Source organism: Heliangelus exortis, chromosome 14 (genome assembly GCF_036169615.1).
Source record: "Heliangelus exortis chromosome 14, bHelExo1.hap1, whole genome shotgun sequence".
NCBI classification, from domain to species: Eukaryota; Metazoa; Chordata; class Aves; order Apodiformes; family Trochilidae; genus Heliangelus; species Heliangelus exortis.
In genome coordinates, this window is record NC_092435.1 from 15083907 (window position 1) to 15101197 (window position 17291).

General features: G+C 42.3%; 3 protein-coding genes across 5 annotated transcripts in view; 1 reads left to right on the top strand and 2 right to left on the bottom strand.

Annotated features, from left to right (window-relative positions):
- The window catches only part of PSMD10 (proteasome 26S subunit, non-ATPase 10), a 47282-nt gene extending 44830 nt beyond the window's left edge, over nt 1-2452 (bottom strand). For all 3 annotated transcript variants that reach the window (XM_071757495.1, XM_071757494.1, XM_071757493.1), the window contains exons 1-4: nt 2294-2452; nt 2076-2174; nt 535-681; nt 270-436 (exon numbers count right to left, since the gene is read on the bottom strand). In XM_071757495.1, coding sequence (XP_071613596.1) covers nt 270-436; nt 535-681; nt 2076-2174; nt 2294-2407 — 527 coding nt within the window. In that variant the 5' untranslated portion in view covers nt 2408-2452. The remainder of the gene's footprint in view (nt 1-269; nt 437-534; nt 682-2075; nt 2175-2293) is intronic.
- Nucleotides 2453-2587: 135 nt separating this feature from the next.
- On the top strand, nt 2588-14541 carry ATG4A (autophagy related 4A cysteine peptidase). Its single transcript, XM_071757489.1, has 13 exons — nt 2588-2696; nt 4140-4250; nt 5412-5483; nt 5844-5942; nt 7159-7260; nt 7845-7917; nt 8758-8837; nt 9630-9817; nt 9944-10022; nt 10930-11075; nt 11648-11704; nt 12829-12940; nt 13225-14541. The coding sequence occupies exons 1-13, from the start codon at nt 2687-2689 to the stop codon at nt 13287-13289; spliced, it is 1194 nt and encodes a 397-aa protein (XP_071613590.1). The 5' UTR covers nt 2588-2686; the 3' UTR covers nt 13290-14541.
- The window catches only part of COL4A6 (collagen type IV alpha 6 chain), a 114598-nt gene continuing 111700 nt past the window's right edge, over nt 14394-17291 (bottom strand). The window contains exon 45 of the mRNA XM_071757484.1: nt 14394-16881. Within this exon, the coding sequence (XP_071613585.1) occupies nt 16621-16881 (261 nt within the window). The 3' untranslated portion in view covers nt 14394-16620. The remainder of the gene's footprint in view (nt 16882-17291) is intronic.

Genomic DNA, 17291 nt, shown 5'->3' on the forward strand with positions numbered 1-17291 from the left:
GTGGCAACCGAATATATTGCAAATTATTACCAAAGGTATTTCACTCTTTTTAAGTAGATGTAGTAGCAAAAAGTTATGTGTGTACAGGCACATTTGTGCAAAACACTAGATGTGAGTTACTCAAGTCCTTTTTAATTATATGTGTGAAGAAAGGGTGTATTTTGAGGCAATGAGAAATTAAAAAAATATAAAGACACTGAAGCACTGGTGTTTCATTTCATAGAGACTACACTATATTAAGCAAAATAAAAATTTAAAAAATTACTTACAGAGGGGTATTCCCTTCAGAGTCCTGTATGTCAACAGATGCCTTGTGCTGCAGAAGGATCTGAACCATTTTTAGGTTTCCTTTGGCTGCTGCTCTGTGTAAGGGGGAGGATTTGAAATTATCTGTGGCATCCGGATCAGCTCCGTTCTCCAAAAGCATGACTGCAATCTGAACATGGAGAAAGAGGAAGGTGGGGGTGGAAGATTAATATAACTAAACACTCCTCCCAAGAGCAACAGCACCTCCAGTCACACAGGCAGCCATACCTCCTGCTTATTTTTGGAGGCTGCATAATGCAGGGGTGTGCAGCCATTCTGATTGACAGCATTGACATGAGCCCCCTTGGCAATCAGGGCTTTCACAATCTCATCCCGGCCAGCTGAGGCAGCAATGTGTAAGGGGGTCCAACCAGCCTGCAGGGCAACAAAAAAAAAAAAAACAAAAAACCCAAAATATGTTAGGCAAACCAGGAGTTTCAGGCAAAAAACAGGTGTAACCCCACTACCAACTTGGCTACTTGTTAGTCGGACTGCACACGTTCTTAATAGCTTAAAGGTAAATATTATTATCACCAGAGACAGATCTCACATCCTCTCCCATGGCTGCGTTCAGTACCTGACAAAAAGTTACTGTTAAAGGACAGAAATCACTTCTTTTATGCACTTAGGGACCTTGCAGGGCACTTGGTGCCTGGAGAATTAGCCATAGCTCTTTTTTAAGATAAGAGTGGTAGAAAAGGGTGTCCAAAAGTTTATGCAGTCTTTTCCATAGCCTACTGCCACATTCCAAGGGATGGGTATGTGAAGATTCTTGTTGGACCCCACCAGGACAAAGTAAAGATAACACAGTATTGGGTGCAACTACACAGCTTTATTGAACAGAACTGTGAGGCACTAAAATGGCAAATATGAAGCCCAGTTCTGTAGAGAAAGAGAAGTTAGAGATAAAATTTCTGGTTCTGGATCTAGCACTGGGCCAGCATACCAAGGGATGGCTGCTGGTGGTGGAAACCCCCCAGACCAAAGCCCACCATCACAGCTCCTTTTATAGACCTCTTATAGTGAAGTCACCATCCAAAGTTTGCACCTGCAGACCAAGAATTCTTTCTTCTCAGCAAGTCAACAGACTCTGTCTTTCTAGCTTCCCCTCGTACCAAGGACCTGCCTCTTCCTAAGTCCTTCAGACTGTTTGAGGCAAATGCATAATGGATCCCCCCCATTTTAATTACCCGCCAATTGAACTGAAGGGACAGAATTTCCTTCTTTAAGGATGACCTCTAGGATGCTTCATAACAGATATAATTGTTTCAGTTATTTCCTCTAGAACAGTACCAGCCCATCTTGCAACTGTGAAACCATCAAGCCTTTCACCTGCCCTGTAATGCCTTCCCCAATAATAAGAAATCTTCAGAGTAGTTCATGATTTGGCAAAACTTATTTAGGAGGCTCACACCGAGATAAAGATAACATGAACCCCACCGACCCCCCAGCAACCAAAACACCCCTGGGTTTGCTACCCTGATTGTAAGAACAGTACTCCTGAAATTTCTTGACAGTAAGCAAGATTCAAGCGGTCTCACTGCCCCCTCTCCCACCTAAACACTGAAATACATGGGTTTGCCTCTCCTGCGCAGTTTTTAAAACCTCCCAGAAACCAGGCTGTATCCCCCAGCCGAGGGGAGGGAAGGCGGGAAGTGCTCAGGCGGGAAGTGCTCAGCCCCCCCACCGCCAGGCCCTTCCCTCAGGTGGGTCCTGACAGGGCGGGACAGTGGGGATGGGGATTGTCCCAGGAAAGCTGCGACACTCACATCGTCCTTGTCGCCCACAGGCACGCCGAGACCCAGAAGGAAGTCGGCGACGTCCGTGTGTCCCGCCGAGCAGGCCCAGTGCAGCGCGGTCCGGTTGTCCTGAGGGAAGGAGGGAGCGGGGCTGAGCGGGCGGCTGACAGGAACCGCCTCACCCGGGACCGGCCCCACAGGCCGCTCGCTCTCTCCCCGCCGCGCAGGGAGAGCCGCAGCCGGCTGACCTGGTCTGCCTTGGTGGCCAAGGCCCTGTCACGCAGCAGCTGGTCCCGCAGCTCCTCCAGGCGCCCGGTGTAAGCCAGGTTGCAGACCCCCACGTTGGACACCGCATCCCCCATGCTGGCCGCCGCCTCACAGCCTCCCCTCAGAGGCAGGGGCGGTGCTTCGCCTGCTCGCCGGCCAATCAGAAGCGCGCCAGGGCCAAGCCAGCCAATCGCGCTTACAGGCCTGCTCCTCTCCCTCCTCGGGACGCGGGGGCTGCTGGGATTTGTAGTCCAGCGGTGAGGAAAGGGGTGCGCCAAAGGGGCCGGCGGGACTACATCTCCCAGGGTGCCCCGCGCGGCGGCCGTGTTGTGCCTCCGTGTCGGGGCGAGGAGGAGGATGGTGACAGCGGGAGGATGGAGTCCGGTGAGGGGCGGCGGCAGCGGCAGCGCGGGGGTTCGGGGCGAGCGGGCCGGCGGGACGGCATTTGGGCCCCATCGGGTGGAAGCCAGGCCGGCGGCCCGCCCGCCCCAGGGGCCGTCAGCGGGGCCAGAGCCCGCGGGCTGAGGGGCCAGGCGGGAAAGGGGGGGATCGGTGGTTTCCGCGGCTCTGAGGGGAGCTCTGAGGGGTGCGGCGGGGAGAGGGTGCGGGGGAGAAGCGGGAGAGCCCGGGAGTCCTTCCCCGGGTGGTGTGAGGTGTGACGGGGGAGCCATGGCCGCCAAGGGGGCCCGCGGCTCCGTGCGGTGCCTGGGGGGGGCGAGGCCTCTCTTGAAGTGTTGGGGGAGAGGATTTCCTCTGTCAGTGAGGTGAGGATTCTGGTGGAGGTGCCGGAGCACAGTGTAGGAGGTTCTTTTGGGCCTAAGAAATAACTTGATGGTGTTTTTTAACAAGTGCCGGGGCTGAGGTGCAGAGGCGGTGCCGGGGGGGGCCTGGGGGCTCGAATTCGAGGGGGAGGGAAGGCTCAGCTTCACTTTTGGTTGCTGGAATGTGTATTTTGACATGAAACTGAGGGGGTTTTTGTATGTTTACCTGATGATTATCCATTCCTTATGCTCTACGTATGTGCACTCACTTGAAGAGTAAAATATAATTGTGTTTGCTTTCAACTTGTGAATTTTTGACAGTATATTCTTTAAGATTGTTACTTAACAGAAATTATTTTACATTCATTTTCACACTTGTTTTCTCCTTGAAACAAACCCTGCTTTAATTAGTTATCTAAAGATTGATCTTCTTTAAGTAGTATTAGTTATCACAGCCTGGTTTAGGGTTAGAAGGGACCTTTAGAGGTCATCTAGTCCAACCCCATGATCATTTGTTATTTCCAGCAGACAGGTCTAGCATTGAAAAGTTACATTAATACATCTTTTATTTTGCTGCGTTTCAAATCCCCAGTTAGCAAGGTAAAACCCAGCCTTGCTAACACTTTTCACATGCCTCCCATTAAGCAGGAGGCCATAATCTCCCTGAGTGGCAGTATCTGAACACTTGAGATGGAGCATGGGCATGTATGTTATGCTGTGATGCCTGAATTGCTTTTCCCTTCCCCCATTTCCTTGAATGAATTCTTGCTCTCCCTGCAGTCATCATGAACTTCTGCTGCTGGCTTCAGTCAGGCTGCTTATTACCAAGTGTCAGCCATGTTACTCTCCCAGCACTTGCTGAGGATCAAAATAAAAACCAGCCAAGACATTGGATATGCCAGGGTTGGGACAGCTTGCTAAAGGAAAAGAGTAAACACAGCTGGCAGCACTGTTCAGATGACCCAAAGGCTAAGCTACAACTAATTCAGTCTGAGAACTTAAAAGTTGTGCAGAAAAGAACAAAGGGATAAAATGGGAGGTTTGAGTTTTGTGTGTTCCTCTTCAGTTTTATCTAGGTATGAAAACCAGATCACTATTTTGACAGACTACTTAGAAGAATTTCCAGAAACTGATGAGCCTGTGTGGATTCTAGGAAGGCAACATCACCTCAACACAGGTATCTTTAGAATGAAAATTCATCTGAAACCCACAGAGCTTTCATAGATTCACATGCAGCAGCAGCTCCTGCTTTCCTTTTGCTCACTAAATAGCTCATGAGAGAAGTTTATTTTTCTTTATCAATAAGAAACCAGCTACAACAGCAGTATTCATGCTGTAATGAGGCTGGGTATTTACCAGTGTGCTTTCCACCATAATTCATGCAAAAAAATTGTACTTGTAGCAAAGGCTAGGCAGATGTGAGGCTGGTCACTTCTTAACATCAAAAGTCTCTGAAATAGATAAGTAAGTAACTTTTGGGGAATTTCCAGTATTACTGATGTTATTTTCTCTTGAGGGGTGATATCTGTAGCCTGTTATTTGCAACAAAAATTATATTTCAAAATAATTATAATAAATTAATTTAGGGCACATACTGTATATGCATGAAAATAAATACATGGCTTACAAGTCATAGCAGAGTGATTAAAAATCACATAAAAATAGGATTTCAGAAGTGAATTATGCTCCTTGGGGAGAAGACAAGGGCATCCTTCCCTGTGACATGTCACAGGCAGTGGCCATCAGCACAGGCAGGGTAATTAATTGGTACAGACTGTCCCATCAGGGACACAGCCTTGAGCACAGAATCTTACTTGGTCAGTCTGAGCCACAGCTCAGAGAATGCAGCAAATAAGACTCTTTAAGAATTTTTCAGAGCCTTTGGGGGAATTCTGCAAGCATTAAAAAACCCAAATCTATATTTAATTAAATTTCATATTATTAACCTTTGTTAAAATGACTTTGTCCTGGGTTTGGAGGTGATGCATAATTCCATGTTTGTTGGCTTGTAGGAATTCCTCACCTTAACTTGCTTTACCAGTTCTTTCTTGAGGACATAGCTCTGCATAGTTGTTCCATCCAAGCTGGGCATAGTCATTCCAAACACCTGGTAAAACTTCACTGGCTAAGAAGTATTTCATCCTTAGTCCTTTAATTCACAGTCTATAAAAACCTGTGCTCAAACAGCTAAAACGTGTTTTAAGTGTTAAGGGTCTTGTGTGTACAAGCTCAGACAAGTCCTTCATGGACTTCAGATACTGACTGCATGGGAAAAATTATAACTTTTCAGTTTTAAAAGTTTGTTTTAATAATTTCTTTCCTCTTAAAAACATTCCAGACAAATCTAAATTTTTGTTGGATATCAGTGCTCGTCTCTGGTTTACGTATAGAAGAAAGTTTTCTCCTATTGGTGAGTATGCAGCAGCCCAGCTGCCTTGTTATAAATGAGATGGCAGGATTAGTGATGTCGTTGTGGACTGAAGAATTATTTTTACAGCATTATCACACTTTGAGCATCATTGTAACTGCTTGTGCAAACAAAATATTAAAGCTGTTAAGGGTGGTGTTTACTTGTGCCTGCATGTAGTCAGTCTTGGTGTTTGTAGAGCAAGCACTCAAGTTAGAGCAGCAATATGGAAAGAAAAGGTCTTGCTCAGTTCCTTTGATCCATGAGACAGTTGTTAGAGATTTTAACTGTAAATTTTTTTTTTTTTTTGGTGCTGCATTTAATTTAAAGCCCATAATGACTGCAAAGAACTTTTGTTAACAGGAGGCACTGGCCCTTCATCTGATGCTGGCTGGGGATGTATGCTGCGATGTGGGCAGATGATGCTGGCACAAGCACTGATCTGCAGACACTTAGGAAGAGGTGAGGGCTGTTGCTGAGTGAACTGCTGTGTTGTTTAGAGACCATTTAGGTTTTGTTGTAGGTTTCCATTAAAAAAAAAAACAAAGCCTGCATTTTTTAAGGAAACTTTCTTCTCTGCCCTGTTAGAAGTGACTAATGAATTGTGCTTGTCTGATGAGGGGAAATCAGACCAGATTTCTCTGAAGCAGAGAAATAAAGAGAGGACCAGTAGGGAATCCTATTTTATAAATCTTTTTGAGGAATACCCAAGGTGAGGCCAAGGGAAGACTGGTGGCCATGGGTCTGAGTTCTTACCCTTCTCTTCACTACTTACACAGCCACCAAATGCTTGCACACAGTGAATAGTGACATGGTGATAGACATCTTACAAAATACTTCACAGACCACTCACCTGTCACCCCCCCAGCAGACCCCATTAGCTCTCAAGCCTGTATGGACACCTCCCACCCTGGGATCAGAGGTTGGTACCAGAGGTCTGCTCTGTGTGTAGCTCCTGTATCAATTACATTATTACAATTGGGCCTGTAGTCCTTGTACTGTTGTGCTGTGGTTTCTATGGCAACCTGCTTTGTGGATTTATCTACTTTAATAACTGATTCCACTGAAGGATTTATCCAGTTGAATAACTGAATACACAGAACAGAGGTGCAAAAGTGTAACTGAAGAAGTAGGCAGACAAATCACCTTAAAAACCAGAGTATGAGCTCACAGTGTGTAGCTACTTCCTAGTGGCCCTGTGTGTGTGCTTCTCTGTCAGTAAATGGTAGGGAAACACCCAAAGCTGTGGTTTGGATTTTGCTGTGGGAGAGAGAGGGCCAGAGTTGTCTGGACTTGGCTTTAAGGATCTTATGTCATTATCTCACAAAGGCTTGCAAATCTTGCAAAATCTAAACAGAGTGTTTAGTTTCAAACAGTCCTGGAAGCTCACAGCAAGCAGTTGTGAGCAGTTCTCAGCAGTGATCACTCAGAATGTGTTTGCAGTTGACATTTTGATTTTATTTTCCCAGTTGTCACAATCTAGCCTGTGATGGGAAAGGGCAGCTTGATAATAAATGACAAGCTGAGACTCAGCACTCTAAACAAAATGTAAATATTAGAGACGAATTGTACTTTGAAATCTCAGTTTTTGGGTTTCTTCTATCTGGAAATTTGATCAGAATGATGGAAAGAAACATTATCATTTTTTTTTAACCTGTCTTAACTTTTCCCCTGTAAGATTGGCAATGGGAAAAACACAAAAAGCAACCAGAAGAATATCACAGAATCTTAAGGTGCTTTCTAGATAGAAAGGATTGCTGTTACTCCATCCACCAAATGGGTAAGAACACACATCAGCTGCTTGTTTTTCTACTGAAATTCCTGCTGTTTTGAAAGTTTCTAATTTGAAATATGTGAATTCAGAGTTTTAAAAAGGTGATGATGAAGACAATACATATGCTTATATATAAATACACATACATATAATATATATGTTTATCTATAAAGAGAAATGCATGCAAACAAATGCAAAGTATAATAATGGAGAAATGTTACTCACCAAGACCCAAATAAATCTGTGTCCTAGACAATAGCTCCTGATAAAGCACGTAAGCCTTGGGTACCAGAGTTGATAGGATTAAAACAGACAGTCACAAAGCTTATTGCTGTCATTTGTCAGAAAGGACACTAATATTTATAATTCTTATTACAGCTCAGAACTTCCTGACTGCTTCAGGAATGAGCAGTCATTAATTTTTTAGAAGAGTGTAGATTGAGAAAGCAATTCTTGTTGCTAAAACAGTTTGCAGTTGCTTTAGAATGCCCATAAAAACCTGAGCAGTCCATGCTGTTTAACATGCATTGTGATCAGATTCTCTGTGGCTTTTCTTTTCCTTCTGTGTGTGCTTTACCTCCTGAAAACAGCACAGATGGGTGTTGGAGAGGGGAAGTCAATTGGAGAATGGTTTGGACCAAACACAGTTGCTCAAGTACTGAAGTAAGTGATGGCACCTGCTCATTTGGAGTGTCCTTCCCTGGGGCAGCTGAGCTCAGAGACCACAGCTTGGCTCCAGAAACAGCTTTCAAGGTTGATCTCCTTGAAAACTGGGGGTCTCAGGGTCTGGAATGTGCATCCTATGTGTTTGTCAGGGCAATGCATGATGTAGCCCAGTGGGTGGGTACCAATTTTGAAATTTTAATTTACCAAGAGCATGGGGAAGACCTGAAAAAAAAGGTCTCTCCTGGTGTGTCATCTACCTGCCCTACCCAGTCAGCTCCAGAGCCACAGCTCCTTCCCCCAAAGTGGCACAGCTGTGACAGGACAGGAGTGCAGAGCAAAGGGGCCTCCAGCTCTTTTCATTTAAAAGTGTTTCATGGCTTAGTGTTCACAATCAGGTTTTTCTGGCTTATTACAGGCAGCTGACTCTGCCTTTGAAGTGCAAGAGTGTAGCTCCCTTCCCCAGAGTTTTGGTTTTGACACAAGCAGACAAAAACCTGTGTGCTGGAAAGTCTCCCTCCTAACTTCTGAGTGCTGAAAACCTTCAGCTGACCTGGCTTTGAACACCCTGGGTCTGCTGTCCACATGTGCACAGAAATAGTTCCACTGAATTCAGTGGAACTTCTTAAGCAAAAAGTGCTGTGCAGAACTGGCACAGGAGGTTTTTTCCTTCTCCGTTGGTCAGGCACCACTTCAAAAAAATTAAAAAATCAACAAATACATTTTTTCCAAAGAAACAATTTAAAATTTTTTACTCAAGAACCATCAGTTGTCTGGAATGAAAAGCCACCCTTGTGGTCCTAATTAGTTTATATTAATTATTTCCTTCATTTTCTCTAGGAAGCTTGCTTTATTTGATGAATGGAACTCATTAGCAGTTTATGTATCAATGGACAATACAGTGGTCATTGAAGACATCAGTAAGTCAAAAATCAGTTCTCTGTTTTTTATTTGACTTCACCTTCCTGAATGTATCTCAATAAGTAAATACTTTGGGCCATCCTTACTTGTTCACAGGGTAAGAAAAGGGATAAAGGAAATACAGACTTGGGTTCTGGGTGTCCAAAACTAAAGCCAGCACAGAAAATGTAAGACTTTTGGTGGCCAGCTGTCATCCCATGCAGCCTGGGAGCAGATGGAGTTTGGTCTGTGCTGTCTGAACTCCTGCCCCAGAAGTGGCACAAAGCTGCAGTCTGTAGAAACACAGAGAATTGTTTTTAACACAGAGTTTGCCAAAGAAATGTGCTTCTGTCAGGCAAATGGGAAGCCAGGGGCAGATGCCAGAGAAAAACACATGGCCAGGCTCACTGTCCAGTTGTAAGGAAGCTGGGTTACAAGTGGCATGCAGCCTATTTCTGCTCTAGGCCCTCCTTCTGCTTCTCTGTTCACATCACTGGAAGTGAAGAGGTCCCTGAAGAGCTTCTAACATGATCATCTCTGCTGTTTCATTTCCCAGGCAAAGCTTGACAGCATTAATAATTCAAGTAACAAACATAACTTCAGTTTTAACTTTTCATTTATCTCACATCTCACTAATGTGCCAGCACAGCCCCTTCCTGCTAGAATTATGTCTACTAAATAGTTGCAATTTCCAGACCCTGCTCCTTTTGTCTATAAAGATGTCTGGCAAAGGGGCTTTAACTGATGACTGGGAGGCAGATCTGCTCTCTCCTCCTTGGTGTGCTCACTGCTTGCTGGTTTTATTCCCCCAGAAAAGATGTGCTGGTGCCCTCCCCAGAGCAGCAGCGTGGCACACACCAGTGCCCATTTCCACAGGAGTGCTCTGGGCCACAACAAGAACACAGCAGGATTCTGCACAGCCTGGAAGCCCCTCCTGCTCATCATACCTCTGAGGCTGGGGATAAATCACATCAACCCAGTCTATATCGATGCGTTTAAGGTAAGGGTGGTTTGTTTGTTTTTTTTTTTTTTTAATGAGTTGCTTGTTATTGCAAACAAGGTTCAGGTGTTTTGGGTTAAGAAAAAAGTCAACCACAATTTCATTTTTCTCCCTTTGAACTCCTAGGAATGCTTTAAGATGCCACAGTCTTTGGGAGCATTAGGAGGGAAACCAAATAATGCCTATTATTTCATAGGATTTTTAGGTAAGGAGAAAAGAAATTTATTCCCAATTTTTATATATATATATGATACGAAGTGAAAAGGTGTTGGGTTTTTTGGAAGGGAGAAGAGAAGCTTGAGCTTTTGGAAGCTTGCGAATAGAGTATAAGAAATGAAGAAACACACCTCAAACACTTCAGGATCTGTGTGATATCATCCTTACAGAATAGAAAAGTATCAGCATAGCTTGACTTAAAAATAAGTAATGATATAAGCAAGAGCAACACACTAACAGTAATGTGGCATTCAGCAAGTGTCAGGTGTCACAACTGCTAAAATACTGTTTGTTTTTTTTCCTTAATCACTGTTTTATTCTTTGACTTCGCAGTTTCCTTAAATTATTTTCTTGTATTTCATTTTTTTTTCTGACAGTGGTATCTTTTTCACCTTCTTCCATATCTTCCTTTATTAATTAAAGCAATAGTTAATACTGGATTTAGTCTTCCAGATTGATAATTTTATGGATATTTTATTGGTCCTTCTGTAAAACCTGACCTGTTCTAGCCAGGTACCTTTGTTCCAATTTCTGAATTAATGCCTAATGGGATTACAGATTGTGTTTATGGTCGTCCTGTACCTTTTGATGTGTGGAATGTTAGGGATTACAGCAGTTGAGATTTTTTTTAAAAGTGCTGGACCTCACATATAACAGGAAAGTATGTGATAAAGGTGGAACACACCAAGCAAAAACCTACAGTAAGAGGTCACAATAGAAAGTTATACTAAATATCCTATGGGAAATGATCATGTCTAACCTGATTTTCTTAAATATTCCCTCAGCTAGGGAATATTTAAGAGTCTAGACATTGTTGACTATGATGATAATCTAATTTCTGTTTTACTTATTAAAGTCTCTTGCTTATTATCAACATATGGATTTTACCCACACAGGCAATGAGCTGATCTATTTGGACCCTCACACCACTCAAAGTTTTGTAGATTCAGAAGAAAATGGCACAGTTGATGATGAGAGCTTCCACTGCCAACAAGCCCCACACAGAATGAAGATCATGAATTTGGACCCCTCAGTAGCTTTAGTAGGTGTTAGGAAAGCAGAGATGAGTGTACCTGATTTCTCAGCAGTATTTCTGTATATTCATACCTGCATGATTGCATTTCCCTGAGCAGAATCAGGATCCCAGAGCAGCTTTCTATGATCTGAAATTCAACATATGGTAGATGATAGTTTCTGTATCAACTGTACAGGGTACATTCATTTTAGGTCAAGCTGGGAACTGGCTATTTGCATCTGAGGACACAAATTAATTTTCTGAGCAGACTTTACCTTTTGCACACAGTATTTTGAAGGTCAAAGCAAGGAGGGGAATCAGCTTTCCCTGTTTTATTCCATTGCTTCTGTATATCCATATTGCTTGGGACTTAAGATTATTTTATGTTAAAATTAACAAATGGAGTTACTTGTAGAAGTCATCCAGTATAGGTCACAAGGGTACTGGGGCAGTGAAGAAATTGTGTCTGACCCCATAACCTGTGGTTGGGTTGTGGGTGATTGTCACTTGGGATGTTTCTAAAGCTTGAAACTGTGTGAAGATAGCACAGCATCCTCCACTCATGGACATGTTACTACTCTTGTATGCTTTTTCCTCAGGGCTTCTTTTGCAAAGAAGAATGTGATTTTGATAACTGGTGTAGTCTTGTACAAAAGGTAACAGCACCATCTTTATTTGCTCTGTATGAAATAATGTGTACCTGTTTTTATAACAAAGGTAATTCCCATGGGATCTTTCCCTGCATGGAAATTAAATGAGCCCCAGAGGAGAATGCATTAATGAATCAGGGATTGCCAGCACTGCTGAATTGCTGATCAGAGCTGGTTCAGCACTTTGACAGCCATAAACCCTGCCACTTGGAAAATGGGTGTAAATAGATACCTTGTAAAAGCTGCTTTTTTTAGCAGTACTATGTTACTGGCTGAAATTTACTTTTAACATTTATTTCTCAGTTTTAACTGCTGCGTGGCAGCAATTGATTTGTTTTCTGATCCTTTTATATTGTTTAATGTAATATATCATTACAACTTCTAATCATGACTGTTAGTTCCTGGTACCACAAGAGATCTGATTCTGAGTGCTGAATCCCTCTGGCTCCTCCTGACCTGTGGGACACACAAAAGGCCCTCCCTGCCTCTGGAGAAGGACTTGGGGACATTCCTGCACGCCCTTGGTATACAAAGAGATAGGAATACGACTGTAAAGTAACATCAACCTCTAAAGGCATTAATTATAAAAAAACAAATCAGGCAAAAGCTGTTTGTAAGTAACTGAAATATGATGTAGCTTACCTGATAGGAGTGGAATTTGTCTTCAATAATAACTCCCGATCAAAACCTGTTGGGTTTTTTTTGAGCTGATATCTGTCTTTTGTTGCCATTGATCAGCAGACAAATGTGAACACAGAGAGGTCCATCCAAGTCATTTTCTTTTCAAAGGCAGGAAATACTGTACATTCTTGGTGTCTGTTTGCTACACACAAACAGAACTCTAGGTGTACAGATGTCACAGCTAAGTGTAACACACTGGTAACCTGTAGGACAGGTCAGGAGGTGGCTTCTAGGGGTGTCTTCAACTAGGAAAATATTAGAGATCTATGAAATAGTGATTCCCAATGGCAGGTACTTGAAGTAACAGGTTTTCACTGTCTGTCTGCATAAAGCCTTTGGTTCTTTTTGATAGACACACGTAATTAAATCCATTTCTAATTAAGCAGGCATTTTTCATGTTTGAAGGTTCTCTTGAGGCATCTTTTAAAAGGAAACTCTTCTGTCCTCAGGAGATCCTAAAGCAACAGAGTCTACGGATGTTTGAGCTGGTCCAGAAGCATCCAGCACACTGGCCTCCTTTCATACCTCCATCAAAGCCAGAAGTGACCACCACAGGAGCAGGTGCAGTACCCACTGACACTGTTGTGCAGCAGGATGTTCCTTAGCAAACAGAAGAATAGTTACAGGTGGAGTAATTCTGCTCTCCTGAGTGTCAAGCAGTCACCATGTGATTAAATGCTGCTTTCTTACAGAATTTCAGACAGCTATCCAAGCAGGTCACGTAGAAATTACAAGTAAAAAAAATATATATATTTAATATTTGAAGGGCACAATCCAGAAAAGTGGGACTTTTTTTTTCTTTGTGGCATGTCTTTAGATTTTAATTTTTTAATTTTTTTTTTCAGAACTCATTGAATCTACTGACAAGCTATTTGAATTGGAAGAAGAATTTGAAATCCTGAGCGTATGAAGGAAACTGTGGTGACCCTTCTGAGTATTGAACACACTGCTAATATTATTGCATTGACTTAAATCAAACAGCCATGTTAGCCCCAAAGTGCCTGAAATTACAGACAGCAGAGCACAAAAACCTCACAGCATCCACAACTCCAATGGTGGCAGTTCTGCTGTCAAAGAGCTTCCCCAGGTGGAAAGGAAGGAAAAGATCTTACAACAAGACCCTTATTAATGTGACAGTAAGACCTCTTTTTAATGGGTGTCTTTCCTGAAGACAAATGGACCTTTGAGATTAAGGCAAAAATAAGTGTATTGCTGGGCTGTATGTTTGGAGAAAGGGATAACCCCAAATGGATGTTTCTTGCTCTCATATAATGCAATAGTTTAGTTCTTCAAGCAAAACAGTCTTCAGTTAAGGAGGATGTTTACTTCTCTTCCCTCCTGTGGGCTGCATCATAGAAAAAAATACATTGTCTTGTTTTAAAAGATCGACTGGATCAGAAGCAAATTGTTTCCTTGTTAAATATTTTAACATGTATTTGAGCAACCACACTTTATTACAAAAATGTTTCTGTAAAAGGAACTATGCCTAATGTATAGGTTTTTGCAATAGCCTTCCTGTTCCTGGGAAACCTCAAGAGGAGCAGGAGACTCAAATAGTTGATACAGATCACAACCACTGTTATAGTTATGATATGTTTCACCTTGACCTTAAAATTCAGATCATTAAAACTTAGACTGACTTTTCTTTTGGAGCTAAAAATGAGTCAAAGGTGGTTTAACTGTACCTTATTTATTTAAAAAAAGATTTACACAAGTTTCTCTGTTACAGCACTTTATCTGTGCATCTAATAAATTTCTTAAGCTTTTCATAGGTTGTATGCTGCTATATTTTCTTAATTTGTTTGTGTGAACTGAATGTAAACCAGGTTATCTTAAAACTTAATCTACAGGCATATGCAAAATTATTTAATTGTTGTTTTTAGTCTTGTTGCCTTTTGAAGTCTGTTTTGGTAAAAGTGCCTTAATTCTACAGGTTTATTAGAACAGCCTGAGCAGCTTTGTTTCTAAGGCAGAGTATCTCTCCAGCAGCCACAAGAAAAACAGCTCAGAGCAATTAAAGGCAAAGATCTTTTAATCCATTATCAAGTTCCTTTTAACTATCAGACAGTCCCCACGATGGTCATTTTGTCATGGTAGTGTAATGGACATGAATCACACAGTTTCCTCTTCACCAATAAATGACAACATAGAGAAATCCTGAATGCTGTCTCTTCTCACTTCCAGTTCTGCATCAGGGCCACTGGGATTTACAAGAATATAGTTAACCCAATTTTGTTTGCCTTCACTGTTTATTAACCACTGTTTGGAAACTAAATGCTTACAGAAACCAGCATTTGCTTCCTTTCTCCATGGATCAGCTGCATTTTTTAAATCAAGGCTTTACTACTTAATACATGAAGTTACTGTTTGTGTAACAGTAGCTGTAACCCCCTTCTCTGCACAGATGGAAATGAAGCCCTTGCTCTGAAATGTTTGGTCTCAAGTAGAAATTGCTAAAAAAAGGGAAGCACCTAGGTTAAAAAAATAAAAATAAAATAATAATAATTAAAAAAATCAGTCAGTGGAGTACAACATACTTAGTCCTCACATGGCTCTGGGCTGGTATGTAAACATTGTTCTGAGAAGCAGTCCTGGCCCTGCAACTCAGGAGCATGCAAATGCCTTAAAGATATTTGCAAGTACATCCCAAGCAGTTGTTGATCTTTCACAGTTGGGGATAAGCTAAATGAAAAGCTTTGTTGTCCTTGACAGACTCTCTGCTCATCTCCAGAACATGCAGAGCTCTCTGAGCCTGACCTAGGAAGATAATATTATACTGTGCATGTAAATAATCATCAAAGGTAAAAATACCACCTCCTTAAAAGTAGTTCCCATGTTCCTAAGGATTTCACTGGCTAGACCTAGAATTTAGTAAAAAACAAATTCTTCAAAATAATGTCTCAGTCTTGCATTAACAGTAATTTTCTGAGCAATTTTCTCTTTTTAAGATTTGTAAGCCAAGGTGATAGTGTATTTACAGGGCATTTCTTACAGATGTCCTGGAATGTCAATATTTAAGGATTTCATGTGCTTCACCCTAGAGGAACTGGTAAGTTCAGCCCAACTAAATGCATTCATTATATATTAGCATACCTTTTTCTTGGCTTTCTCTCAAAATATACAAAGATAATACAATTAGTGGCACTTCTCTTTAATTATACCCTGAAGGAAAGTGTGACTTGTTAACAGTGTATACACTCCAGAAACAGTTTTTAGAGGTAACAGAAATAAAGCCCAGGGAAAAGGAGTACACAACACTTTGTGGCTGTAGGAGTAAAAAGTGTACATCCCATAACTGCTTAGTTCTGTGTTTGCATAAACCTGCCTGCTATCCAAACAAAGCCTCTACTTTTCAGATACACACAGCTTGAATAATACCAAAACAAGTGTGCCAAGGCTACCTCAGAAAGGAAATTCACCTTCATGAAATGTTTCTGGTGACTGCACATTGTTTGACTGCAAGAAGATGAGCACAGATCTCAGAGCAGAGACTTTACCTGAAATATATTTCAATAGAAAGCTATGGCAAATGCTGGAGGTGTTCTGGATTCATCTTCACATCAAAAATTGTGTTTGTTCACTGAGGTGGCTCTTTAAAGTGGATGGAAGTCTGGATTAGAATGGATTACCTGTCTTTCCTGGAGGAAAGAATGTTCCATCTGTTTAATAAGCAAAGCAAAGCAAATTAATCTTTGAGTTTCCCTAAGGAAGTCAGTTATCAATGCTTAGAAATACTAAGTCATCTACAATGCACTGATAAATTTTAGCTAGCTCTGTATTTCATAGGAGAATGATTCTTCATTCCCTTACACTAAACCATATTCTGTCTGCAAAGACTCTAACAAAGCAGAACTTCTGAGCAGGCTCTCGATGACTGGCGCATGCCTTGGACAGATGAGTGGTGCCATGTGAGACACCAGTTACTCTTTGGTGTGAAGAGGAACTTGCAGAGACTTTTCTGAGGTAGCCATAAATGAGGGGAAAAGAACTCCATGGAAGTAAAAGCATAGCACCATGTTCTATTTAAAAAAAAAAAAAAAAAAAGAGGTTTCAAAGCACTGGGTTTTTTCCTCTGTGTGCAGTCGAACTGCTGGACACGACACTTGATTTTTGCAGAATTCTGACTGTCTGGATTCACCCACCAACCACACACAGAGCAAGTTTGCAAACTGATCCTTCTTCACATCACTGATGCCTTGACTTCAGTGACCCAGACTTCAACAGCCACTGCATTTCTGCTGCTACAAGTTCTTCATGCACACCTGGCAGCGGCTGACCCTTGTCCGGAGCTGTCCTGCTTTCAGAGTTTCAGAGGGAGGAGCACTGACAAACTGCTGGGACTGTTCAACTGTTGTCAGCCAGAAGCTGTATTTGTTGGCAAAGTAGTGGCAGGTTCCCCTGGCACCGTTGCACTCGATGAACGGAGTGGCACGGAAATCCTCCAGGCAAGAGCCAGGTGAGACAAGGGACTGACCTCCACCCTCTGCACCAGCTGCAGTGTGCTGAAATAAAGAGGTGACTTTTAATGAGTTCCAAGGAACAGAATGGGAGGTTACCAGGAGTCCTCCAGAGCAACTGGTAAAAGGAATAAAGCACCTTGGCTATGACTGGTGGGCTAGAGGTGAAGAAGCAAAGGCTGAATACATTGCCCTAGAAAACCAGCTTTTCACTTGCAGGTGGGGAAAATTTGGAAACTATAATGGTGATTTCATACTTTTCTAACAATTTTACACTAACGAGATCGTAGGGAAGTGCAGTGGAAAACATTCTGCTTTTTTCCACTGAGAAAGGGGATTAAGACAATGCTGTAGCTTCATTAGCATTTCTGTTTGAAGAACAACAAGTACCTGTGGCAGTACAGACCTACTGCATCAATGTCACTGCTGAAGGTGAGCAGGGCAGGGGCAAAGGT

Coding starts and splice junctions, on each gene's coding strand:
- ATG4A (XM_071757489.1), top strand. Junction 4,251..5,411: donor GCAACATCACCTCAACACAG/GTATCTTTAGAA, acceptor AAAACATTCCAG/ACAAATCTAAATTTTTGTTG. Junction 11,076..11,647: donor TGGACCCCTCAGTAGCTTTA/GTAGGTGTTAGG, acceptor CTTTTTCCTCAG/GGCTTCTTTTGCAAAGAAGA.